This window comes from Cnephaeus nilssonii, assembly GCF_951640355.1.
Source record: "Cnephaeus nilssonii genome assembly, chromosome: 16".
Classification (NCBI taxonomy): domain Eukaryota; kingdom Metazoa; phylum Chordata; class Mammalia; order Chiroptera; family Vespertilionidae; genus Cnephaeus; species Cnephaeus nilssonii.
Window position 1 is genome coordinate 46,279,445 of NC_137087.1, and position 25,614 is coordinate 46,305,058.

Genomic DNA, 25,614 nt, shown 5'->3' on the forward strand with positions numbered 1-25,614 from the left:
TGTGTGTAGTAGGTACATCATGACATGTGAATGGCTGAAGGCCTTGGAAAAAGGTGAGGTTGTGTGTGTGTGATGAAGTGTGGATTGGGGAATGTGCATGTGTGTGTGTGAGAGATGAGATGTGTGATGGAGAGTGTGCATGTGTGTGCGTGCGTATGTGCATGTGTGCGTGTGAGATGAGATGTGTGATGTGGAGTGTGCATGTGCATACATACATGTGTGTGTAATGAGGTGTGTGATGGGGAATGTGCATGTGTGTGCATACGTGCGTGTGTGTGTGGTGAGGTGTGTAATGGGGAGTGTGCATGTGTGTGTGGATGTGTGCAAGGTGACGTGTGATGGGGAGTGTGCATGTGTGTGCATACATGTGTGTGTGATGGGAAGTGCGTGTGCGTGTGTGTGTGTATGATGTGTGTGATGGGGAGTGTGCATGTGTGTGTGCGCGCTCAGGCTGGGGCATCTCCAGCGCTTTCTGGAGCTGGCTATTTCAGGAAGCCTCCAGTCTCCTCCTCCTTATGTAAATAAACATGACAGATCCTGTTGCCTGTACCAGCGCTGGGAGGAGGGGGAAGCTCACAGGGGTGTATGTGCCTGTGTGGCTGGCCTCGCAGGCGCTGTGTGCGGGAGGGAGCTCCTGGGGGCACGGGAGGGGCAGGCTCAGCCCTGCCATGCCTGCCGTCAACTGTAGGGGAGGAGAGGTGGCAGAAGGAGAGGCACAGGCAGCCAGGGCAGCTTGGTGACGAGGCCGGCCAGCCAAGCGGAGGTGGCCGTGCTGCCCGCTGCCCGTGATGGGGGGACAGATCACCCGGAGCACCCTCCACGGTAAGGCCCCAGCTGATGCCTGGGGGTCTGCCCACCCCCAGGCTGGGGACCACCTGGTCTGAGAGGCTCTGGAGCTTGACGCATAGCCATCCCCCTGCCTCTTCTCTCCTGTGGGGACTCCTTTGGGTGGCAGGAACTGGGTTGGAGGAAAGCAAGGGAGGCTGGGAAGAGCAGGAAGAGGGGGGCTTTCCCAGGTAACTGGTGGAAAGTCAAGCAGCTGAGTCTCCCCACAAAGTCTCCTTGTCCTCTGATCGCCCCAGGGTGCTGACAAGCCCCCAGTGGGATGTGAGGTACTGGGTGTCCGTACCCGCCTTTCTCAGGACTGGGGCAAAGCACCGTTTGACACCTGGGGGGACTTGTTTGTGGGCCCTGGGATGCGGGCCCTGGAGGTCAGTGCTGAGTTCCATGGTGTGGCTGTGGAGCGATGTGTGGGCACACACAAGTGTGCATGAGTGTACATGCGTGCCTTTGCTCATAAGTGTGCATTAGAGGTGTCTGTGGGTGTGTACCTGTGCCCGCTGGTGCCTAAGCACATGAGTGTGCAAGTGACAGCTCCCCATGTTGCCTGACCTCAGTTCTCTAAGTGTGTGCTCTGCTGGGGAGGTCAGTGAACTTCTGACCCCTGGGGTTCATGTCCACGGTCAGACAGAAAAGACCAGCAAGCAGGTGAAGGGGTGGACGGGAGGAGTGCCCGTTGGCTCCCTGTTCACAGGGCTCCTGCTTGCCCCAACTCCTGTCCCCTCATCCGCCTGGCTCAGGTGCTATGACCTGGGGAGTAACGGGCCGATGTGGCACCAGACCCAGGAGGGGAGGCCTTCGCAGGGACTGTTTTGTCATCATTGGGACACCGGAGCCGGGGTTCCTGTAAAACTGGCTGGTGCCAGGACAGTGAGGGCTGACCTTGGGGAATCCTGCCACACTCCCTCTAGGCCCTCCTCCCCTCAGACAGGGCATTAGGGGATGGGGCAGCCTCCACCTGCTGAGTCCAGTGGTCACCGAGCAACCCGCAAAGGCCCAGAAGGAAGAAGGAGTAGGCAGCCGTGGCCAGGACTGGTGACCAAGTGGCTTCCCCTCCCAGGCTCTGGACTTTTGAGAGAGTAATTTCTAATTAAAAAGAGAAAGTCAGGGAAGGAGACATGGGAAAAGCAAATCATTGGCTCTCCTAAAAGGAAATGAATTTTGTCCTGGGCCTAGAGGGCTAAGTGACAGATGGAAGGCTCTGCAAGACACATAATCCGGAGCCAGCCAGGGCCAATGCCCGTGGCCGGGGCCCTGGCCTGAGCCTCGGACTGGGCTGACCTGGGCCTGGCCCTGCCTGTCTGTGGGGCGGGGGTGCCTCTCAGCGCCCACTGGCCCAGCGGGGCCTGTTGGCAGAAGGTCTGAGGCAGACTGGCATTTTCCACTGAAGTCAGACTTGGGCAAGCCCGTGGCCTGGAAAGGACAGAGAGGCCCTCAGAGCGGATTAGGACACAGCACACTGTCCTCCAGCTGCCTGGGAGCACAGGCTTCAGAGGGGAGTGAGGACCCCAAGACCTCACCACCACCACCACCACCCCCGGACGGCACATGGCCGTCAAGAGCCCTTGCGTTGGAGTAGATAGCCATGGTACAGTGAAGGCAAGTGTTTCCCCGGAGCCTCAGTTCTCTCATCTGTCAGTGAGGCTGAGAGTACCCTCCTCAGAGGAGTACCGTGAGGACTGCATGACATGATGTAAGGACTTAACATGCGGAAAATCTAAAGGGCTTAGAAAAGCATTCTGAGGCCAGGGTCGTGCCCCTTCCTCTCCGCCTGGGGACAGGAGGAGAGCTTGGGTGTGCCGAGAACTCTAGGAGTCGGGCAGCCAGGCTGGGTGGCCCTTGGCGAGCGCTAATCAAATGTCCCATCTGCTTTGGTCTCCACCCCCTTGCCAGGACCACTGTCCTTAGGCTGGGTCCCTGATAAGCTGGCGCTGGCCCCTGCCTCAGCCTGCCATCAACACGAGTAGGAGACAGCAGTAGGGATGTGGAGAGGGGGTGTTTGCCTGTACCCACACTACCCCTGAGCAAAACCCCTGCATGCACGTCCTCACATGTCCTCACCCATGTCCGCGTGTACCCATACCTGTGCACGGGCCATCCCAGGGGCTCTGGTTTCGCTTCCTTCCTTCTGGGAGGTGAGTTGGGGAAAGTGGGAGGTGCAGGGGGTTTGTTCCTTCCTGGGGTGCTCTCGGCCTGCAGCCTGCCTGCCGAGGACGTGGCGATATAGTTTCTGATTGTGTTTTATGGGAACCTCGGGGGTTTGGGTTTGCTTCAAGCTGAAGATTTTGGATTGCTGGGTTACAGTGAGAGGTGAGGGGGAGGTGACCCCTTACTGTTCGTGTGTGGGAGGTTGTGGACGTGTCTTGGCAGTCTGTGTTTCTAGTGGCTGCAGATTATGTATCTGTGTGCTAGGCCTCTGTATATGTGTGCCCACGTGATGGGTATTTATTTGTATAATATTTAGGGATAGAGTGTTGTCGTATCTGCATTTTCATGTGTGAGCAGCCACATTGGTGGGACTATGTGCCTGTGATATGTCCTTATTCTGTAGATGACCGTATTTCTGCCTGAGTCTTGTGTGTGTGTGTGTGTGTGTGTGTGTGTGTGTGTGTGTGTGTGGTGGGGCTACTGGTGAGGAGTCAGCTCCTCTGGGACCAGCCTGGCAGGGGCCCCATGGGAGAAATTAATTCCCATTTGGAAAATGGTTTTGGCACTTACATGCTTGATCTCTTTCACTGGGCAGATTCCCAGAGCTGCTCCCGCATCGTGAGGGCAGGGTGGGCTGGGGTAGGAAGAGCACAGAGGGAGGCAGCTGCAATACCGGGAGCCCTCCCCCCTCCTCCCCTCTTCTTCCCCATCCCCCTTCCTTCTGTACCCCCTTCAGCGCTCCCCCCAGGGGAAGGAAGTGACCCATTGCTGTGGGGTTGGTGTGATGAGTGGATGACACCCACAAATGTACCCAGACATACATGTCACCCTTAGGTTGGTCTCTGGACTAACAGACTCTAGATGTGGGGGTGCAGGGACCTGGGCGATTGGTTCCCACGCTAGCCTGTCACAGAGGCGGCTGCTGTGACCTAGAAGGAAATGGCTGGCAGCTCAGAGGGGAAGCCAGGCCTTGTCCCTTCCGCAGCTGACTCCCCACTTCTCCTTGGTTCCTTAATTCTCCAACAGGCAGCAGGGGAGAGGGCCTCAGATGGATTTATGAGACGTGGGATTAGCACTGAGGGAGCCGCCCGTCTCCTGGCAGCAGCTCTGGAGGCTTCAGGGCCAGGGTGAGCCCGGCAGGTGTGTCTGTGACCATATGTACACACGCGCACCACACCCCACTTGTGCTTACGGCTCCAGGAAGGCAGCGGTCAGGCTGATCCATTTCTGTATTATCTTTATCTCTTATTTATCTTTTTAACAAATAAAAAAATATATGTATTATTTATTTATTTCAGAGAGGAATAGAGAGGGAGAGAGAGAGAGAAACATCACTGATGAGAGTCACTGATCAGCTGCCTCCTGCGTGCCCCACACCGGGTATTGAGTCTGCAACCCGGGCCTGTGCCCTGACCGGGAATTGAATTGTGACCTCCTGGTTCGAAGGTTGACGCTCAACCACTGAGCCACGCCGGCTGGGCCATCTCTGTATTATCTTAACCCAGCCAGTGCCTGGCACACAGTGGGCACCAGCAGCTGCTTGGTCATTGTGTCAGGGGCAGAGTGTGGGGTACAGGCCCTGGGCCTGTGGACCACATGGCAGTGGGAGCTGCAGGTGGCCAGGGGAGGCAGATGAGATGGAGCGTCAGGGACACTTCAGAAGATGAGACCCGAGACCAGGCAAGGTTGGAGAGGAAGAGGAAGGTGAGTTGGTGTTCTTGGTGAGAGTTGGAATCACATTCCTCTCTTACTGGCCATGTGACTTTGGGTCAGTTTCTTTGTCTGACCCACATTGGAGATGATAAGGTTTACCCCAAAGGGTTGTAGAAAGGATTAAGTGAGCTAATTCGCATAGGGGCAGGACACCTGGTACACAGCAACCAGTCATTCAGGAAATGGATGTGCTTTTGTGAGTTTCCACGGAGGCTTCTCCAGGCTTGTGTGTGCTTGCGAGTGTGGACACCACACACGCCTGGCTGCCTCCAAGGACCAAGATCACATCTTCTGCCTCTCTAGCCCTGGGGGGCGGGGGAGGGGTCGGGGCGGGGCGGTCCCCAGGACAGAAGGCTCCCTGGGTGCTTGTGTCTGCCATTAGGCACACACACTGGCTATGTGTGTATGCACGTGTGTACACATGAGCGAGTGTGGATTTGTGTAAGGGGAACGAAGGAAGATGTCTGTGTGGTGTGTGGATTTATGTGACTGAGCTGTGCTCCCTCTCATTCTCTCAGGCTGGCCTGGGGGCTTTGGGGAGGAGCTGGGAAGACTGGGACAAGGAGCTGAACCCGGAATAGATCTCAACTAGAATCCCCTTCTGGAATCTTGAGGTGGATGGGACAGTGGGAGGAGGAGGGTTGGTTCCCTCCTAGCAACTAGGGTATTGGGAGGCACATCTGGCTGCTGGAAATGTCAGAGATTGGGATGTCGTGGAGTGAGTGAGAGCAGGAGGCTCAGTGTGGAGATTAACTTGGCTATGAGGGTAATGATCCTGCCTATCCCCTGCCACTCTCCTTCACCCACCTTGTCATCATGGATTTATTTAGTTTCCCAGGGAACAGCAGGACCTGCTGTAGACATAGCCGGGCATCTGGGAGAGAGGATGAGGTGTTTAGATGGCCCTTACCCCTAAACAACAGAGGTATATGCATGGAGGTTCAGAGGTCATGCAGCAACTGACTAGGGTTCAGTGGTCATGGAGGGGGGAGGGCATTGAGCATGCTGGCCAGACATGAGTTCAGAGCCAACCCACCACTGTCTAGCTGTGTGACCCTGGGCAGGTTATTATCTTTCAGAGCCTGTTTTCTTTCTTTTTAAAATATATTTTTATTGATTTCAGAGAGGAAGGGAGAGGGAGAGAGAGAGAGAAACATCAATGATAAGAGAGTATCATTGATCAGCTGCCTCCTGCTCACCCCCTACTGGGGATTGAGCCCGCAACCCAAGCATGTGCCCTTGACTGGAATCAAACCCGGGACTTTTCAGTCCTCAGTCCAGTGTCAGAGCCTGTTTTCTTATCTATAAAATGGGACTAATGGATGCTGTATTGCTGCATAATATATCTATTGCGGCATAACAAATCACCCCAAAAGTTAGTGGCTTAAAATAACATTTAATGATCTCATATCTCCTAAGGTCAGGAATCTGACACAGTTTAGATAGGTGCCTGCATCTTCCTGTCTTGTCAGGTTGCAGTCACATTGTTGGACTGGGCTGTGATCTCATCTGAAGGCTTGCCTGGAGGCGTCCATATCCAAGCTTACTTACGTAGCTACTGGCAGTCCTCAGTCCTTCCCCATGTGGGCTTCTTCTCAGGGCTACCTTACTATGTGGCAACTCGTTTCCCCAGGGGGAGCAACCCTGGAGAGGCAAGAGAGAGTAACCAAGATGGAGACCAAAGGCATTTTATAACCCAGGCTTAGGAGCGATGCCCATGACTTCAACTGTATTCAGTTTGTTAGAAGCTGGTTGCTAGATCCACTTCACACTCAAGGGAAGGGGATGACAACAGGAAGGGCATGACTGCCAGGTGGTGAATGTGGGGATCATTGGGGCTGTCTTCGAGGTGCTTCCCACAGATACCTGCCTTTCAGGGCCTGGGAGGGTGAGGCAAGGTTGTACACGACAGGCATCTGGTACAGCATCTGATATGCAAGAAAAAAATCAACCCTCATAGCCTTCCTTTTCCCCTTTTTTCCACAGGCAAGTGGGGAGCTATTGAAGGTTCCTGAGCCGGCAGGGCTGTTGCCAGGCATGTAGAGTGGGGGTCTTGGTGCTAGGCAGCGAAGGAAGCTGTCCTGGAATCCTCTCTTTCTTTAATTTCTCCACAGGACACCAAAAAGGGAGAGGTACAAAGTGGGTGCTCCTTGGACATTTGTCAGTTGATCAGTAGATTGAAGAATTGGACAGCGGCAATTCACTCAATAGCTTTCATTGAGCACCTGCTATGAGTGTGCTTTGAGCTACACACTGGGGAAACAGCAGGGAAAAGACAATGGTTTCACCTTAGCTGGTTTGCTCAGTGGATAGAGCGTCAACCCACAGACTGAAGGGTCACGGGTTCAATTCCAGTCAAGGGAATGTAACAGGGCACATACCTCGGCTGCAGGCTCCATCCCTGGCTCAGGGCACTTGTGGGAGGCAACCAATCTATTCGTCTCTCTCACATCTATGTTTCTTTCTCTGTGTCGGTCCCCTTCCCTCCCACTCTCTAAAAATCAATGGAAAAATATTGTTGGGAGAGGATTAGCAAAAAAAGAAAAAGAAAAAGACAATGGCCTCTGTCCTCAGGAGGCCCGCAGTCCACTCGGGAGACACACAAACGACCCCGAAGGCGTTTCTAGCCAGAAAGCCGCACTGAAGGTGATCTGAGTGGCTCTTTCTCAGCTGTCCTATGGATGGCAGGTAGCCGGAACCATTCTGGGCTGGAGAAGACAAGTCAGTGCATTGCATACATGGGATGCCTTGGGACATTTGGGCTCAGTCCTGTGGAGGAGTCCGGGTTGAGAAAGGTTGCTGAGATGCTGGATGCTTTGTTAGGGGTGTATGAAGTCCCTGGAGGTCCATGCAGGGTCCCTAACCTAGCCTGGGGCCAGAGAGACTTCTGGGAGGAAGTGGGCTTACCATCAAGGCCTGAAGGATGGGAGAGAGAATATATGGGTGAGGAGGAGGAAGGAAAAGTTCCCAGCAGAGAAGTGGGCTTGGGCCAGGCCTAGAGGCAAGAAACAGGTGAGGGAAGTGGGCCCCTGGAAGGAACCCAGAGAAGTTCACATCTGCCGTTTTACAATCCTTTCTCTTCTCCAAGGCCTCGCCCCTCCTGCTCTCCCCCCCTTACACTGTCTCCCACAGTCTTTCCATATAAGCTAGTCCCGGTCAGGACCACCTGCCAGTCTGGGATGAGGACATTTGGGATAAGATGAAACAGAAGTGCCTGGACAGAAGTGAGCTGATCATTTCCTCTGGTGGTGGTTGTTGCTTTTATATGAAAAAAAATAAGACCTTATGTTGGCATCAAGTGTTGAAGTTTGTAAAATCCTTTTGCTTCTGTGAACTCACCGGGTCCTCACAACAACTTGGAGAAGTGGGCAGGACAGCTATGATGACCCCGTTTTAAAGAGAAAGACATCAGGTCCAGAGAGGTAAAGTGACTTGCCCAAAGCAAGTCTGTGGCATGGCCAGGGTTGCTCCGCCCCACTGTCCAGAGAGTGAGACAAGCCTCTCTCCTAAGGGATGCGGATGGTCATGCCAGCACCGGAATGCAGGGCCATGGGTTCAGAACAAGGCGATCCTGAACGCAGGGGGATTCAGCTGGGCTTGAAGGATGGGTGGGATTTGGAGAGGTGGGGCAGGGAAAAGATATGGGGGATAGGGGAATGGCGTGAGCAAAGGTGTGGAGGTGGGAGAGCACAGATGAATGTCAATAGCAATAATTATTATTATATAGTAATTGTAATTAATAACTATTATTATATATAACTTATTATTATAGCAGCCACTTACTGGGGTTCATTTTACATACATCATCTCATTTAATCTTCACAAAAATCCCATGAAGAAGGTCTGCTGTGACCCCCATTTCACAGATGAGAAAAGTGAGGCTCTCGGAGATCTCACAGTTAGTGACGGAGCTTCTGGGTTTGGAGGCAGCAGGTTCAGGTTCCAGTCCGGGCTCTTTACTTTGGCTGGGTGACCATGGTAACGTCTCTTCTGAGGACCTGTGTCCGAGTGGCATTGGGGGAGATGAAGACGTTGCCTGTTAAGCCACATAGAGTTTGGTCATGGCCATAGTATTGCTCCCTCCCTGTCCTTGGCAGCCCAGCTCAGCCTGTCCAGGGTTCTGCGGGGATGGTTCTGGGGCAGAGCTTGGCGGGGGCAGTGGGGAGGTCACTCTGGAGGCTACGCTGTGTCTGGGCATCTCCCCTGGGTCCCTACTGAAAGGCAGGAATGAGGCCTTGAGCTGGTTGAGGGTCACCTGGAGGGCTGACCCGGCTTGTACATGGCAGCTCATAAATGCCCAGGAGGAATGGGCCGGGGAGGGGACGGAGGGGAGTTTCCATTGTGTCAGCAGCAGCCTCGCCTGTGGGGGGTGCCCCCATGGTGGATCCCTAGAAGCTTGTAAACCTGTCAGTAAGGTGGGGCTTGCTGGGAACTCTGCTGGGAGCCAGAGGGCAACACTGGGCTCCACCCAGGACCAGTGGCCCCCAGGGGAGCAGTTGCCTAGCACACAGGCCCAGGCTGCTCCCTCTGCTGGGACTGGCCAGTACTTCCTCCAACAGCCTTTCCCCGCTCTGCCTGCCATCTTGGACTTGGAACAATGAGCACCAGCACTAGATGCTGAGTATGGTAAAGGACTCTGGCCACGGCATTGGAAGACCAGGGTGCAAGTCTCAGCTCTTCCACGTAATTGCTCTGTGACCTCAAACAACTTGGTCAACCAGTCTGAATCGCAGCTCACTCACCCATAGCCTAGGGACCTGAAGGGGTCATAGTGTATGTCTCAGTGCAGGGAGGGCAGCTATTTGGATGGGTTAGGAAAGAAGCCCTGCCCCTAGCTGGTCCTTGGCATCGAGCTGTTCTCAAGGTTAATTCTCATTTTGCTCTATCTCCTTCCTCCCCCCAGATCATAATGCCAGCTGAGATGGAGAGGGGGGGACAGAACAGAAACAGGGGGTGGGGAGGTGGTGATCCCCGGGTCAGGGCTGCCATGTTGCACATCTGTGAGGGCACCATTCCTGTGGTAATCCATGAGATTGGTGCCCCCTGGAGGTGTGCAGGGCAGCACTTACGTTTCTACACATGGTGGAGTTGGCTCTTGTTCAAAGAGAAATTGCTGCCATTGTTATTAGATGGGTTTGGAGGCAGGTCCATGTGTGATGGGCGTGTGTTTTATGTGCAGTGTTCTGTATGTCCATGTGTACATGAGTCCAGGCATGTGTGCACAGTACAGACAGAAAGGTGAGATTTCTGGTCGAAGGGATAAGGGAAAAGATACGTTTCTCTCCCTTCTCTGTCTTCTAGGGTCTGGATTACCTTCATGCCTTCATGTGCTCACAGGTGTGTGTGTGTGTGCGCACTCATGAGCGTGCATTTGAGACCACAGGTCTGGGTGCACGTTGTGCCTCCGGGGACCAGGGCTCCCCTGTCCCCTTCTCCACCTGTTCTGCTGTCAGCCAGGGAGGCTGGGCTCTGGCCCACCCCACAATCTCCCTGTGGAAGGGAGGCCTGGGAATGATCCTTCCAGGGCCCGGGTCTCTGGACCTTGGGTGTCTCCACTATATTTGCTCAGCACCTCAATACCTTTATTGAGGGCCCCAGGACCCCAAGTGGGATGGGTGGGAAGAAGAGGAAGCAGTTTGAAGGGATCTGAGGGCCTGCAGTTGCTCCATGGGTTATATACGCACTTTTTTTTGAAACTGGCTTATTTTACTCAGCATAGTTATTTTGAAATTTATCCATGTTGCTGTCCATAGTTCATTCCATTTTTACTGCTGAGTGGTATTCCATTGTATAGATGTACCACAATTTGCTATCCATTCACTCAGCAGGTATTTTTTCCTTTATGCTTTCATTTCTGTATATGTGTATATCCCTAAACAATGCGTAATGTTACCTTTTACCAGAGGTATTTTTTAAAAAATCAAGAGTCAAGCTGGCCCAGCCGGTGTGGCTCAGTGGTTGAGTTGTTGACCTATGCTCCAGGAGGTCGCCAGCTCGATTCCCAGTCAGGGCACATGCCTAGGTTGTGGGCTCAGTTCCCAGCGGGGATTGTGCAGGAAGCAGCTGATCAATGTTGATGTTTCTCTCTCATTGATGTTTCTATCTTCTCTCTCCCTCTCCTTTCCTCTCTCTCTAAAAGTCAAGAGAAACATTTTCAAAAAGAGTCAAGTTGTGCCTGAGGCTGGTATATGCCCAACGAGTATCACTTCCAGGCAAGAGCACCTGTAGCCAGTGCCACCCTCCCTTTGTCCTTCACCCCAACTGTCCCCCTCCCTGGAATGATCTCCCCTGCTCTGTTCTGTCCAGGGGCCACTTAGCCTCTTCCAGGTAGCCTTCCCAGACTGTCTGGGTCTCCTCCGAGCAATTCCAGCCCTCACCGCTTGATGGCTTTCAAAGTCCTTGAGCACTGTTTGACAATTCCAGTCTTGTCTCCTTGGTAAAAGCAGGGCAGCTCCTTGTGCCACCCTCACCTCACGGGCCTGGCCTTCAGGACACTGCTACCAGGGAGGCGTGGAGGCTGACTCATCGGATGTCCAGTTGGCCCAGGACAGTGGGCACTGGTGTCTGGGCCCTCTGGGAAGGAGGAAGCAAAAATGCAAAGGGATGCCAAGGGATGCAAACACGTCCTGGAGTGCAGTCTGGGAGCCCTCCCTCCTGCTCTCTTCCCTCCCTGTCTTCCTCTCCTTCCGGGTCACCCCTCCTCCCCTTTAGGGAGCGGCAGGCTTTCTGGGCAGGCCTGATGCTGACCGAGCTTTCTGCATTTTTAAATGCCTGCCTCGGAGGGACTGAAAAACATCCCAGGCCTCTGTCATATTTTGTGGCTTTCTACTTCCCCGCCTCCATCTCCCCCTCCTCCATGTCTCTCCTCAAGATGATGGGGTGGGAGGGGGCTGCCCTTCTTGATGGGTGGTGCCAGATCTTGGGGAAGAAATGAACACCCTCCCACCCCCAAGACTGTGCATTAATAATGTCAGTGCTGCTGATACATGTCTTAGAGCCACAGGGTAGAGGCCACCCATTGTGCCAGAGAGGGGAAGTGACTTCCCATCGTCACGCCACCAGTAGTCACAGACCAGTCATCTGACACCTTGTCCTGTGTTCTTTCCTCTCTCTGCCTTGTCTCCTGTTTATAAAGCGCCTCACATGTTTGTAAAGCACCTCACACGGTGGTAAAGCACCTTTCCTGGACCAAGTCCTGTCCCATACTCGATCCCACTTTGGGCTGTGGTGGAGCTGCCTGTAGAAGAAAGAGCTGTACCTCCCTGGCCAGGGGTTCTTGGGGCAGATCTGAGTTCCTTTAGGAAGCCTGGGTGAAGTAGGAAGGCAGCCTGGGGTGGAGGGAAGTGGTCCCAAAAGAAGGCAGAGATGGGTGTGGTCCTGGGGCTGCAAAGCTTGCCCCACCCACCTTCCTGGTCTCCAATGGCAGCCCCATGGTCACCTGGTCACTATAGCTCAGCCTTGTCGGTCCGGCTCCATTGCCTTCTCCTCCTCCTCCCCTTTTCCTCTCCTCCAGGATGTCTCTCTGAGAAGTGACCTGCCTGTGTGTCCTTTGGCACGTATCACTGCCTACCATTTGTATTGTGATTTCTGTCCAGGTCTTATCTCCCTTCCTGGGACGTTGGCTTCTTGAGGAGAGGATCCTTAGGTGTTTCATGCCTATATCTCCAGTGCCTCGGACAGGGCTCGGTGTTCAGCAGATACATAGTGAATATTTGTTGGAAAAAATAAATGTTGGTGGTAGTGAGTGACTGTATGGTGGTGGATGTTGGTAGTAAATGCTGATTTGTCATAAAGGTTGATGTAGAAGATAGATGGTGGGAAATACTAGAGAGAAACAGTAGATGGTAGTTTTTCTTGGTCATGATGGTGGTGGTTGGAAGTGATGGGTGAAGGATGTGAGGGTAGATGATGGTGGTGGGAGGTGATGGGTGAAGGATGAGGGTAGATGATGGTGGGTAATAAATGGTGGTAGATGGTGAAGTGGGAAATAGCAGTAGATGGGAGCAGGAGAAGGATGGTGGCAAATGGTGGCAGAGGTGGTGGATTGCCCTGATGGTAGAAATACTGGGCAGTGGGTGACTTCCTACCCATCTGCCCTTCCCTAGGGGACCCTAGTCTAGCTCTTGGATCGCCAAGTTCTCTGATACCGTGGCTTTTATTTATTTATTTATTTTGCAGACTCCATCGGGGGTCCCTTCCCTGTCACCTCTCACCGATGCCACCATAAGCAGAAGCACTGCCCGCCGGTGCTGCCCGGCGGGGTGCTCCTGGCCACGCCGCTGCTCTTCCACCCACACACCAAGGGCTCCCAGATCCTCATGGACCTCAGCCACAAGGCTGTCAAGAGGCAGGCCAGCTTCTGCAACGCCATCACCTTCAGTAACCGCCCGGTCCTCATCTACGAGCAAGTCAGGCTGAAGGTGGGGCTTCCCTCCCCGCTCTCTGTCACTGCTTCCCCTGGGCCTCTGAGCTTTATCTCCCCTCCACCCCCCCATTACTGCCTTCTGTTATGGCCATTACTACACCCTGCACCTTCTCTTTCCTCTCTGCTGCCACTGTTGCTCTTCCTTGTCCCTCCTTATTCTGTTCCCTCGTCGGTACTCCTTTCTCAACCTTCCCCGCATGGCTAAGAAGGAAGGGGAGGAGGGAGTGGCCATGGGGGCCACTGGGGAGGGAAAGGAGCCCAAATGGTGGGCAAGCTGGGCAGGGCGACTCTCCATGGGGGTGGTCTGCAGAGAGGGGCAGCTCCCTTCCTCGTGGGCTCGCTGAAGTGGGGGAGAGGCTGGGCTGGGCTGCGGGCTGTCTGAGGCCACCCCCCTGCCGTCCAGATCACCAAGAAGCAGTGCTGCTGGAGTGGGGCGCTGCGCCTGGGCTTCACGAGCAAGGACCCCTCCCGCATCCACCCTGACTCGCTGCCCAAGTACGCCTGCCCCGACCTGGTCTCCCAGAGCGGCTTCTGGGCCAAGGCGCTGCCCGAGGAGTTTGCCAACGAGGGCAACATCATCGCCTTCTGGGTGGACAAGAAGGGCCGTGTGTTTTACCGCATCAACGACTCGGCTGCCATGCTCTTCCTCAATGGGGTCCGCACGGCAGACCCGCTCTGGGCCCTGGTGGACGTCTACGGCCTCACGCGGGGTGTCCAGCTGCTTGGTGAGTGCCCGCTCTCTTTGGCCCCTTAGGCGCAGGGCACACCTCCAGGAGCTGTGATTTGAAGGGGAGCTAACACTCTTCTGGCTGCTCCTGGGTCCCTGGTCCAGGATCCCTCTCGCCCCGCTATGCTAGCACACATAGACCCCGGGTACAAATCAGCCCACTCATCGCCTCTCCAGGAGGAGCCTGCATGAGCTTCAGCTGCCTCATCTGTAAAATGGGTTGATGGGAAGATTGAATTCAGTTCTAGAGGCTGTGAGTCAAGTGCCCGGCACAGTCCTGGGTACCAGGTCCTGGGTACCAAGTCAGTGCTCAGCCAACACCTGGTCTGCCCTTCTCCCATCCCTGAAGAGCAAACTGTCATGGTGGTTGAAAAGCTTTTTGTCTTTTTTTTTTCCTTCCTGACTTCAGAGCCTGGAAGCAGTAAAGCTGCTGTTTGCAAAACACCTTTATTTAAGTAGAAAAGACAGGTGGTGGGGGGAGACTGTGAATGTGAAAACAGAGAAACAAGCAATCATCAGAAGCCTTTGTTGGTTGAGTTCCCAAAACAAGGGGGCTGTTTTTTTTTAATGAATAGTTTGGGAACTTTCTGGTTTTCAGCTCAATGAAAGTGTTTCTACATTCACATGGGGGGAGGGACGGTCTCAGCCCGGCTGCCCGAGGCTAATGTGCCTTCCGTTCCTTCTGTGAAATGGTGAGCCTGCCAGGCTCCTACCTGCCAGCGACAGAGAGGCTGGAGTCAGACTTACCCGGTTGGACCCTGGCCTCACCCTATTAGTATAGCTAGTGCTTCGAGACCTCAGTTTTCTCATCCCCGAAGTGGGGGTAATAGTAACGGTTCCAGGGTTCTTTTGAAGGCTCAAAGAGCTGTGATGGAAGCAGCTGACAGTGTCGTCACCCAATGACTGTCCGTCACCTCCACTCACCTGGGCCAGTACTTAATGAACACCCTCCTGCCGCTGTGGTATCCTCGGGGCCCCACACTTCAAGGCACTGGGGTCCCAGAGCTCGCATTTGCCCTCTATCCTGGACACTTCAGTTTGAGCCTCAGTCTTCTCATGTGTACAGTGGTTGGGGAGACTATGCCTTCGCCCAGGGCCTGGCCCCATGGTGGGAGACAGGAGAATGTCTCAGGTTTTGAGAAAGTCACAGTCTCGTTGGGGGAAAGGAGGGGAAAGGAAGAGGGGACAACATTCTGGCTTTTCCCTAAGCAAAGGATGCCCTTCTTCACAGTCCCCCAAGGATCAAAATCCCGTTCGGGCCTCAAGGCCCAGCTCGTAAGCCACCTCCTCCCTGAAGCCTCCCGGGTGGGATTCTCTTCTCGGTTCCTTGTGTCCCACCGCTTGGCACCTGCACTTCTCTAAGTGCTGAGGCGTTATTGGCTGAGCCTGGGTCCATCCATACATTTATTCCCAAACAAGACGGGGAGGGCTGTGAGGGAGGAACCCATGTCTCCACCAGCCAGCTTCCTCTCCAGAGAGGAATCTTGTGCCAATGGGTGGAGAATGCTGGGGAGTATTTACAGGGTGGGTAGGGGAGAGGACTGGGATGGATGGATGACTTGTTAGATGGAGGTAAGGGTGTGGGGCATTGCTGAGGTAGACCCAGCGTGCTCACAGCCCCAGACGCACTGGAAATCAGGCAAGACAAAGCAAAGACTCCAGGCACCATCAGGGCATAATCTAAGAGAACACAGCACATCGTTAAATGGTGTGGTCATAGGATTCCTTCCATTTGCCAAGATGGTCCCCCTCCAGTTACCTCATTTAACCTCTTAGCAGCCGGCTTGGACGGGGTGGTTTTTATCCTCATTTGACTGGGAGTGAACTGAGGCCCAGGCAAGACGTGGTTTGCCCGTGTAGGGATGTGGCAGAGCTGGGACCTGAACTGGGTGTTCTGATGCCAAAAGCAGTGCCTTTCCCTTTACCCTCCAGTGGGTTTAAGCATGAAGGGAGGCAGATAGTCAGAGGAGGCTGAGGTCAGTGAGGGAGGATGGAGTCCAGGAAGGCTTCTTGGAAGAGGAGGCTTAGCCTGGGTTTCCGAGTTCCAGGAAGGTGGTGGTGGGGAGCGTGAGGGGAGTGGGAACATGCCAGGCGAGATGGGGCTTCCAAACCTCAGGGGCTGAGGGAGGGGCCAGGAGAATAATCTGAAGGGTCCCACCCTGGGGCAGAGCCCAGACGTCCGACCTGGCCCAGCCCCATTCCCCGTCTTTGACTATAAATGGGTTTGCATGCAGCATTTTCGGTTTCATTTGGATTTCCCGGCAGGCTCCTCTCTGTACACCCGATAAAGCTGAGGCCCCAGCTGATTCCTGTCCCAGCTGTAAATCACCATAATCCCTGGGCATTTTCAAACACTGATTATGGCCCCCTAAACTCAATTAACGGATTAAAATGTCTCTTCATTTTGTTCTTCCTAAATGGATTTTTAAAAAAGAGATCCATCCAAGAATTCTCCGGTGGTGGGCGTGCTGCTCTATGCCCTCCTTCAGCTCCCCTGCCCTCTGGGTCTGCCCGCTGCCTTAGGTAGTTCCTCCCTCTCCTCCCCCCTCTTCTCCCTACTTCCCCGGCCCCCCTCTCTTCTTGCTGCCACTTCCCTGCCCCTGTGTCCTCCTGAGCCTCCCTCCCTCCAGCCAGCCCCCTCCAGCTCCTCCGGGTTGCCCTCTCTCCTTTGAAGACATTGCTCTATATTGGTGGCTCTGAAGATGGGTCTGTCTTTCCTGAGGTGATTGTCCCCCAAACCAGTGTCTTATCTTTAGAGATTTCCTGCTCAGCCTGCCCCTTCCCCTCCTGACTTTTTCCGGAATCTCTGGCAAAAACTCTTCAAACCTCACCTGGCCAGTGTCTGCTCCTCAGACCAGAGACACCCTGGGGTACCTGGCACATAGTAGGCTTGAAAGTTAGGCCATGGACAGATTGGCCGTCTCCCCTGACAGAGCGGAGGCAGGGATGGTGCCTTCCCTGATGGACACCTCCAGGCAGGTGTCCCGTCCCCACCTCCCCAGCCCTAACTAGAACAGGGCTCCCTGGGTGCACCCGCCAGGGCCCCAGCCTGCTTCAGGCCTTCTGGGCTCCCGTTATGCAGATCACCCTCTTCCCTGGGGGCGCCCTGGCCCAAGTCTGGCTGGTATCTCCAAGAATAACAGCTTCCTACCTCCAGGAAGAAGGGCCTGCCAGCAACTAAATAAACACAAGTTTTATGGGGTGATTAGTACTCGGAGAGATAAGCTCCTATCCCAGGTTTTCAGACTCTCCCTGCTCCTCTCAGAAATGTTGGCTCAGGAAGAGCAGCCATATTTCTTGGCAGAAAGCTGGTGAGCCAAGATCCGCTTACGGGTCCTCCCGAGCTCCCCTCTGTGACCACTGCACCCGGGGCACTGTGCAGGAGTCGGGGGGACACAAGTTGGAAATCCCTCTCCTTGAAGAGTGTTTACATTGGGGGGCACACCATATAACTGTTCTGAGGTGTCCTAAACCCAATCCTGCAATTAAGTGTGGCTGAAGAGTAAAACTGGGGTGGGGGTGGAGGGGTGCAACTGGGGAACAATCCAGAAGAACTTCCTGTAGGAGATGAGTTTCAAGTCAGGAACCAAACGAGGTGAAAAGAATGGACTGGTCGAGGAGGAACAATTTAGGCCAGACAGGAGGGGTGTGCCTAGGCACAGAGGTAGGGAATTAGCAGTCATTCAGGGAGCAGATCCTTCAGGGGAGGGGGTGAAGCGGAAAGGTAGTGGGTGACTATGGAGAAGGGGTGTGCACAGGTGGCGGGGCGGGGTGCGGGGTCCATGAAAGTAGAAAATTTTCAGCAGCTTTTGTGCTATCAAGTTTTTCAGTAAGAGGAAATGTGGCCCAGAGATGGGAAGGGGCCGGCCCAAATTCTCCCAGCCAGTCAGAAGCCAGGCCGGGCCTGGACTTCAGATCTCCCAGGCTGATCTGGGCACAAGGTCAATGTAAGATTTATTGCCACAGCAAAATGGCAGCGGCTGAGCCCAGGAGGGCATTGGGTGGGGGCTCCCAAGGCCGAATGGCATTCTGCTTCTTTCCAACGTCTGCCCAGCTTCCTGGTCTTGGAAAACGATCCCACCTGCCTACTGAGGAGAGAGATGTACAGAGACTCTCAGGATAAGCTTTCTGAGGGCCACTCCCTGGGATGGTGGGGAGAGACCTGGGCCTCTCCAGAGATGGGCCCTGGGTCAGGTCCCCCCACCCCCACCCTCCCAGGCTGTGCCTAAGCTTAGCGGCTCGAAGAGTGTGAGCTATCCCCAGTTGGCTGAGGACCACACTGCCATCTGGGGCTTCTGCTTCCCAGGCTAAACCAATATTTACCTTCAGCCGTGGCTGCCAGGGGCTGAGAGGCAAATATTAGTTTAAGAAGCCCGAGCCAAGCTCTTGGGATGGGGAGAAAAGCTGAGGATGCTGATCGCGATTTCTTCCTCTTTGACAGCTTTCAACCCTTCTTGATTCAGAAATGAACTTGCTGTTCCTTCTGCTTCAGAGACTCTTCCAGGCACTTTCTTTCTGCTCACCCCAAATTCTGCCAGTTATTTCAGGGCCAACCCCAAACCCTCCCCTCCACCAGGGAGACTTCCCTGACCTCCTCCTTCCTCCTGACCGTTGGAAGCGCATGTAGGTCGAAGTGGTATTGGCAGTTCTGCATCATGCATTGTGCCCTTTAAGAAGACAGCATGAATCTTCTCTGTATATATTGTAAAGGAAGTGATTATTGTGTCCATTTTGCAAATAGGGAAGAAGGGGACCTCTTAGACTTCAGCCAGAGCCTTTGGTTCCATTGGGCAAAAGGATTCCGCTGCCTAAACAAAGTTTGAGAACCACCAGACCAGATGATTCTGACAATATGTTTAAGATTCTGTGGCTTGAAGATTCTATAAATCGAAGAGTCTGTGACTCGGACATTCTGCCCTGCCCTCCATGAGCCTGAGGAAGTGTGTGTTTTTCTCCTAGCTTTCCTGTTGCTGGGTTTATATGGAGAGGGTGGAGGCGGGTGTGGGTTTCGGGGTAATCCCCTGAGGGGTGGAGAACCCCTCACCCATCCAAGTCATGCACCCGCCCTCCCGGCTCCTTCCCGGCCCCGTGCCAGATGGAGACCGGCAGAAGGATGTTTATGGAGACAGTAAATGGGCTGGCAGCGCCTTCCACACAGGGGCCCGCAGATGCCCACCAGCCGGCTTGGAGGCTGCAGGCTGACCCGTGGTTAAAGATTATCCAGAACTCCGGATGTGAGAATCTAAACAAACAAGGCTGGGGCTGATGGCAGGCCCTGCTTCAAAGGAGCCCCTGGCCTGCCTCCCAGCCCCCGGGCCCCCTGCACTAGTGCCCAGGCCCTGCCCTGGCTGGCACCCTGTGGGAGGCCTGGTGGGTCTCTGGGTGGGAGCTGGCCCTAGTGCCCTCCGCCTGGCCCTTCTCCTCTCCCTCCCTCTCCCCTCACTGGTCTTGCTCAGACGGTTCTCCAGGTGTTCGCTAATGCACTTGTCACTCCTGCCTGTCCATCTAAACCCTCTTGTTCTTCAGGGCTCAGGCCAAATCTTGTTTTTTCCCCAAGATGCTGTCTCTGATTCACTCTGAAACAGGACGGGGACCTCAGCCTCAGTCGGAGAGCATTATCTTACGAAGGGATATTTACCCTAAAGAAGAGAAGCCTCTGTTTTCTTCTAAAGGGGGCCCCAAGGAGTAGCTATAAGGACACATATGAATCCATGCAAGGAGAGGTTTTCTCAGAGTCATAGGTGTTCAGAGATGGGAGGTGGTGAGCACCTTATCCCCAGGGGCATTCTAACAAAGCTGGGTGGGGACTTGGCGGAGGTAAATAGATCTCCTCCTCCTTCTTTAAGGTCCTGTCTAACCCGAGACACTAAGCGTTTTTTGTAATGAAATGGTATTCAAATATTTTCATGCCTCCAAGCTTCACACCATCTCCAGGGCCCAGGTTTTGGCTTCTCCCTTTCTCCTTAACCCCTGCCCAGGGTTGGGCACACAGTGGGTCAGTGAGTGGGGGCCCTGAGTGCCACCCTGGCTGAGGCCTCCCTGCGCTTTGCAGGGCCTGGTTGTTTGCGCCCGGCCCTGGGGATCTGCAGAGCCACCGCCAGGCCCCGATTAGGCAGAGGCTGAAGCCTGACTAATAACAAGTGCCTTCCTGCAGAAGGGGACAGGAGAGGGGGCAGCTTAGCAGCTTCTCCCATGGCCTGTGCCGCCCCTCCCCCCACCATAAAGCCTCCAGAGTGGGCAGCCATGTGTCCCAGGCGCCGATTACATAACGTGTTGCTTCCAAATGTGGGGCCATCCCACTGCTTGGGGTTATAGGTTGCCTGTCTGGTTTTTCCGAGCTGTCTCTCAGAGCTCAGTCCTGGGCTGAGGTTGGTCTCAGGGTGTTCTCCCCGCCGGCGCTGGGAGTGGGGTCCCTTCCCTGACCTCCGACTTGATGTCAGCTCACCCTGCTGTGACCCTTGCTGACCCTTGCTGTTCCTTCAGAGGGTGCTCTGACCAGCTCCTGGATCTCAAGTTTCATCTATTTCAGGGCCCTGGCGCAGCTGGACACACCAGTGGGATTGTTATTTTGGAGCTTGCTGGCGGCCTGCAGCTGCTCCTGACCCCAAGGGGTGGAGGGGATGGGAGAGACGACATGGTTGAGCTGGGCACTCGCCCCAGGGATTCAGTTTTTAGCTGTTTCCCAGCATCTCTCAGCTCCTGCAATATTTCAAGCAAGGCCAAAGGAGTCCTTTTCCTGTCTCTTCTCCTCTCTCTCTCTACCTCCCACTGATTTCTCCTTCTTGCTCTTCTTTCTCCTCTAATCTCCACTTGTAGCTTCTTCCTCCTGGTCTTCAGTCGGCGATGTCATGCAGTGATTATGTCTTGGCTGTCCATCGGGACTGCCATAAAGCCCCACATTTAAGTTCAAAAAGTTAATTGCCTGAGTGCCGGTGGGCAATCTCAACCTGAGCAAATACTAACAAGTGAATTTATCAGGTACCCAGGTGCCTGGGGCTTCTACTCACCCTCTGATCCCTGTAACAACATCGAAAGACAATTATCCTTACCCCTGTTCTCTGTGTGAGTGATCTGAGGCTGGAAGAAGGTTGCTTACCCACAGGCCACCAGCCAAGGGCTGGATCGGACACTTAAACGCATGCCTGAATCACCCCAAAGCCCATGTACTTTCTTCTGAGCCACGTCCATGGAAGAAGATAATAACAGTGGCTCAAATGAACCTGGTGATGATGATATGTCAAGTATCTATTAGGTGCCTATGTATCTTATTCCACTTCATCTTCACAGCATCCCTTCTGAAGGGAGTATTAGAACACAGATTTTGTACCAATCAGTAAATGTTGATGTCACTGCTGAAGAAGAGGGGTCCAGAGAGGTTAAGCTATTTGTCCAAGGTCACACCACAGCTAGGAAATGGCAGAACCAGGATTTGAACCCAAGCTGATGACGTCAAAGTTCTTGCACTTAATTATGCTCCTATCTTGCTTACCAGTATATGGAAACTGGTTACTAATAAAGCCTGTGCTACTGTTAGGTTGCATCATTAGAAGTATGGTATACATATCAAGGGAGGTGATGGCCACACTGTGCCGTGAGCTGGTCAGGGTACATCTGGAGTACCAAATCTGGTTCTGTTCATTGTCTAACAGGTGGGAAGGTATGTGGGGAGTCTGAGTATTCCCTGAGGAGAGCTGTCTGCAGTGTGGGGCTGAGGTAGTGGATATAAATACAAGGAGGTATATTTCAGTTTAAGAGAAGGAAACACTTTCTTAAAGTCAGAGTAGCTCAACAATGGCGCAGGTTGCCTGGGAGGTAGTGAATACCCACTAGTGGGTATATTCACGTAGAAGAGGACTCCATATTCGAATAGAAGGGGCAGAGACCAGGAAAATGCACAGCCAGTCCCACTCAGAAATCTGTTTTGAGGGTCTTCCCAGCTCCATGGGCTCTGATTGCCCTGAGTGTGTGTGAGGTGGAAAGAGAAGTGTGGGGGTGCATATGTGTGTGGGCCCCGTGACAGCCTTGTTCCTGTAGACCTGGCTGGGCATCTCTGAGCCACGTGTTTTCTCCTCACCCTGCTGTCCCTGATCCTTCCCCTCTCTGTCTCCACCCCTCCGGAGTTCTCAAGGCCACTGCCTGGAATCCCGGAGAGTGGGGGAGCAAGGCCTGTTCCCTGCAGTCCACAGCCTTCCCCAGGTCCCCACTTTGTCTCTGTGCCTCTCCCTCCTGCCTGGGCCCTCCTCGCCTCTGCTCTCCACAGCCCCCCAGCCTCTCTGCACCATCGCTGTCACAGAGTCAATTCCCTGGAATAATCGCATTTTCCGGTCGGCTCCCTTCTCCTTGCCAAGTACGATGCTGGGAAATCCCAACCAGCCAGGCCCCAAGAGGCTTCTCCAGAGAGACAGAGGGTTGGGGGAGGGCCCAGCACCCTCTCCTCGTGTGGGCCCAAACAACACTGTTCCTGGAAGGGGCGAGGGCTGGGTAGGGGAGGACACAAACAGGGAGGCTTTAGGGACCGTCTCTAGGGTTAGCTAGAGCTGGACTGGGGCCTCTGCTAGCCATGCCAGACCAGTCCCCCAAGCTCTGCTCTCACACCGAGCGCCCCAGCCATCCTTACCCAGTTCCTAGAGAGAAAGCACGGTTTCTCCCAGAGGGAGGCTCAGAGAAAAGGCTCCCAGGGAAGGATTGGCTCATGATGTGGCCTACAGTGGCACTAGCCCAAATCTGGGGACTCCCACAGACAGGGTTCAATAAAAAGGAGGCCTGAAGCAAAGACTGTCATTGGAAGTTGGACAGACCTTGCTTCAGTCCTGGATCTGCCGCTTGGTGACTATCATGTAACATCTCTGAGTTTTATCTGTATAGCGGGAACACCTCCGTGGGAGCTTTAAGGATGAAATGCCGGGGTAATGCCTCATGCACACTGACTTTTATTATAAAGTAGAGGCCTGGTGCACGAAATTGATGCACAGGTAAGGGTCCCAAGGCCTGGCCAGCAATCAGGGCCGATTGGGGCCTTCCTTCCCCCGGCTGCCAGCTGCCAGTTGGGGCCTTCTTCCCCTGGCTGCTGGCTGCTGGCCAGGGCCTTCCTTCGTTCAGCACCATCCCCTAGTGGTCAGTGCATGTCATAGCAAGCAGTTGAACTCCCTAGGGGACAATTTGCATATTAGCCTTTTATTATATAGGATTACAGGACTCCATAAAGCTGGACATAGCACAGCTATTTAAAAAATATGCTGTCAGAAACATGGTCATTGGCATGAAAAGGTGAGGTGTTCAGGACATAGTAAGTGGAAAAGCTAGTTTTGAAAAGGAAATCTGTATGGCAGGGTCCTTAGCTTGGAGCCCATGCCCATGGATGGTTTTATGCGATTCACAGATGCCCTAACATTATCCAAAGAATTCAGAGAGAATGTGTATTTTTCTGAGGAGGGGATAAGTCAAAGTTATCACATTTTCAAAGGGATTTGTTACCCACACATGGTTAAAAATGACTGGCATTTATATAGCATGATTCAATTTTTGTTATTTAAAAAATAGTAACAAAAATTATATTGAAAAGACTGCAAGGTCATACATCCAAATATTAATAGCATTTTTTTTTCCTGGCTGGTGGGCTGATGGGCGATTATTTTTTCTGTATGACTTGTATGATTAAAAAGAGACAGGTTTTGATTTCCTATTAAGTCACTTTCAAAAAGGATAGCTTGGGAAAATTTGCTCAATTTTTCTCAGCCAAAATGCCCTTCAGTGGCAACAATAACGTCAAAAGGTACTTGTTAGGATAAGATGAGACGACTTATGCAAAGAGGAGTTCCGGGGAAGTCAGCAGTGCATTCAACACACTTATTGACTACTTGTGTCTGTGCTGGGGCTGTTCTAGTTGCTGAGGATAAAGAGAGAAGGTCTCAGGAGTTAAAATTTTAAAAATATCTTTTATAAGTGTATCATTTAGAAGCAATCATGTTTTGTTTTTGTTAATCCTCACCTGAGAATATTTTTTTAATTGCTTTTTTTTGTTTTGTTTTTTGTTTAGAGAGAGAGAGGGAGGAAGGGAGAGGGACAGATAGAAACATCATCCATCAGCTGCCTCCTGCACGCCCCCTACTGGGGAATTGAGCCTGAAACCCGGCATGTGCCCTGACTGGGAATGGAACCCAGTGATGGATCCTGGTGACCTGTGGGTTCATGGGTCTATGCTCAACCGCTGAGTCACACCGAAGGGCACCTGAGGATATTTTTTCCATTGCTTTTCAGAGAGAGTGGAAGGGAGGGGAGGGGGTGAGAAAGAGAAACCCATGTGAGAGACACACATCGACTGGTTGCCTCCTTCATGTGCCCTGACGGAGGCCGGGGAGTGAACCGGAAATCCAGACACATGCCCTTGACTGGGAATCAAACCATGACTCTTTGGTCCTCGGGCTGACTCTCTAACCACTGAACCACAGCAATCATGTTTTTAATTTTGTTACCAGGACCCCAATATTTGAGTCTGCCTGCACACATTGGCCCAAAAGGAAGGCAGGAACAGGAATTTGCAGTATAGAAAGGAAAAGTTTAATAGTGAATAGGCCAATCCCCTAAAGATCCAACTCCCCAAATGGCACCTAAGTTACAGATTATATAGGGAAAAATCATAAGGCACCCTAGGGCAGTGATGGGCAACCTTTTGAGCTTGGTGTGTCAAACTTCGCCAAAAAACTGAGCATAACTCGGGTAGTGTGTCACTTTGAGGAAAAAACTAACTCCAAGACTCTAGTCACAAATGTTTCATCCTCAGGAGCAGCAAATGTTTCATCCTCGGCATGCGGCCGCGTGTCATCAGAAATGGCTACGCGTGTCAGTGCTGACACGCATGTCATAGGTTCGCCATCACTGCCCTAGGGTTAGGGGGTTCTAGATTGTGCTGGAAGCTGATTGGTTGGAAGTTAGGTAAGGGTAATAAATAATTTCTCCAGGACTTGAAGATAGCTCTGAGGTCTGCTCTGGCATCCCTCTGTCTGGTTTCATTGAAAAGTAGCCAGGGGCTCAGGAGCTGAAACATCATGTAGGTCAAGATATTATCTTTAACCTGCCAGAAGTCCACATCTTGTGACTATTAGTTTCCTGCTATTGTCTTCTGCTGCCTCAGGGTTTGGGAGGAGAGGCCAGGTCTATGAGGGGTTTAGAGAGAGAGAGAGGATTTCTAGAGCTAGGATTCAAACTTAAATTTAATCAAAGTCTTAAGGACCCTCAGTTTCAGTTTTGGTGTCTCCTTCCAGCCTCAATCTTTTGCTTAAGCAAATAGTTTAGATGTTCTGCACAACTTTGGTTGCCGATTTGCTCGTTAGTTTATATCCTTGTTAGTTTATATCCTTAGCATTTTCGATGCCTTTAAAAGCCCGTTGTTGTTGTTTTTTAAATCTTATTGGTGTATTACAGATGTTCCCCCTATTCCCCCCATTGTCCCCCTCCACCTGGTTCCCATCCTGCCCCAGGCCTTCACCACCCTATTGTCTGTGTTCATAGGTAATGCATATATATAAGATCTTTGGTTAATTTCTTCCCCTCGTCCCTCTGAGATTCGTCAGTCTGTTCCATGTTTCCATGCCCCTGATTCTATTTTTATTCACCAGTTTATTTTTATTAGATTTCTTGTTCATTTATTTTGATTTTTAGATTCAGTTGTTGATAGATATGTATTTATTGCCTGCCCTCCTCCTTCTTCTTCCTCCTCCTCCTCCTCTTCTTCTTCTTCTTCCTCTTCCTCCTCCTCCTCCTC

General features: G+C 53.0%; 1 protein-coding gene across 2 annotated transcripts in view; it reads left to right on the forward strand.

The window, feature by feature from the left end:
* The window catches only part of NEURL1 (neuralized E3 ubiquitin protein ligase 1), a 70,280-nt gene that overhangs the window by 35,193 nt on the left and 9,473 nt on the right, over positions 1-25,614 (forward strand). The window contains exons 1-3 of one of the 2 annotated variants that reach the window (XM_079793030.1): positions 718-822; positions 12,880-13,121; positions 13,530-13,851. In XM_079793030.1, the coding sequence (XP_079649156.1) occupies positions 789-822; positions 12,880-13,121; positions 13,530-13,851 (598 nt within the window). In that variant the 5' untranslated portion in view covers positions 718-788. Of the gene's footprint in view, positions 1-717; positions 823-12,879; positions 13,122-13,529; positions 13,852-25,614 lie in introns of those variants that run through there. The other variant, XM_079793029.1, reaches the window with a different exon arrangement.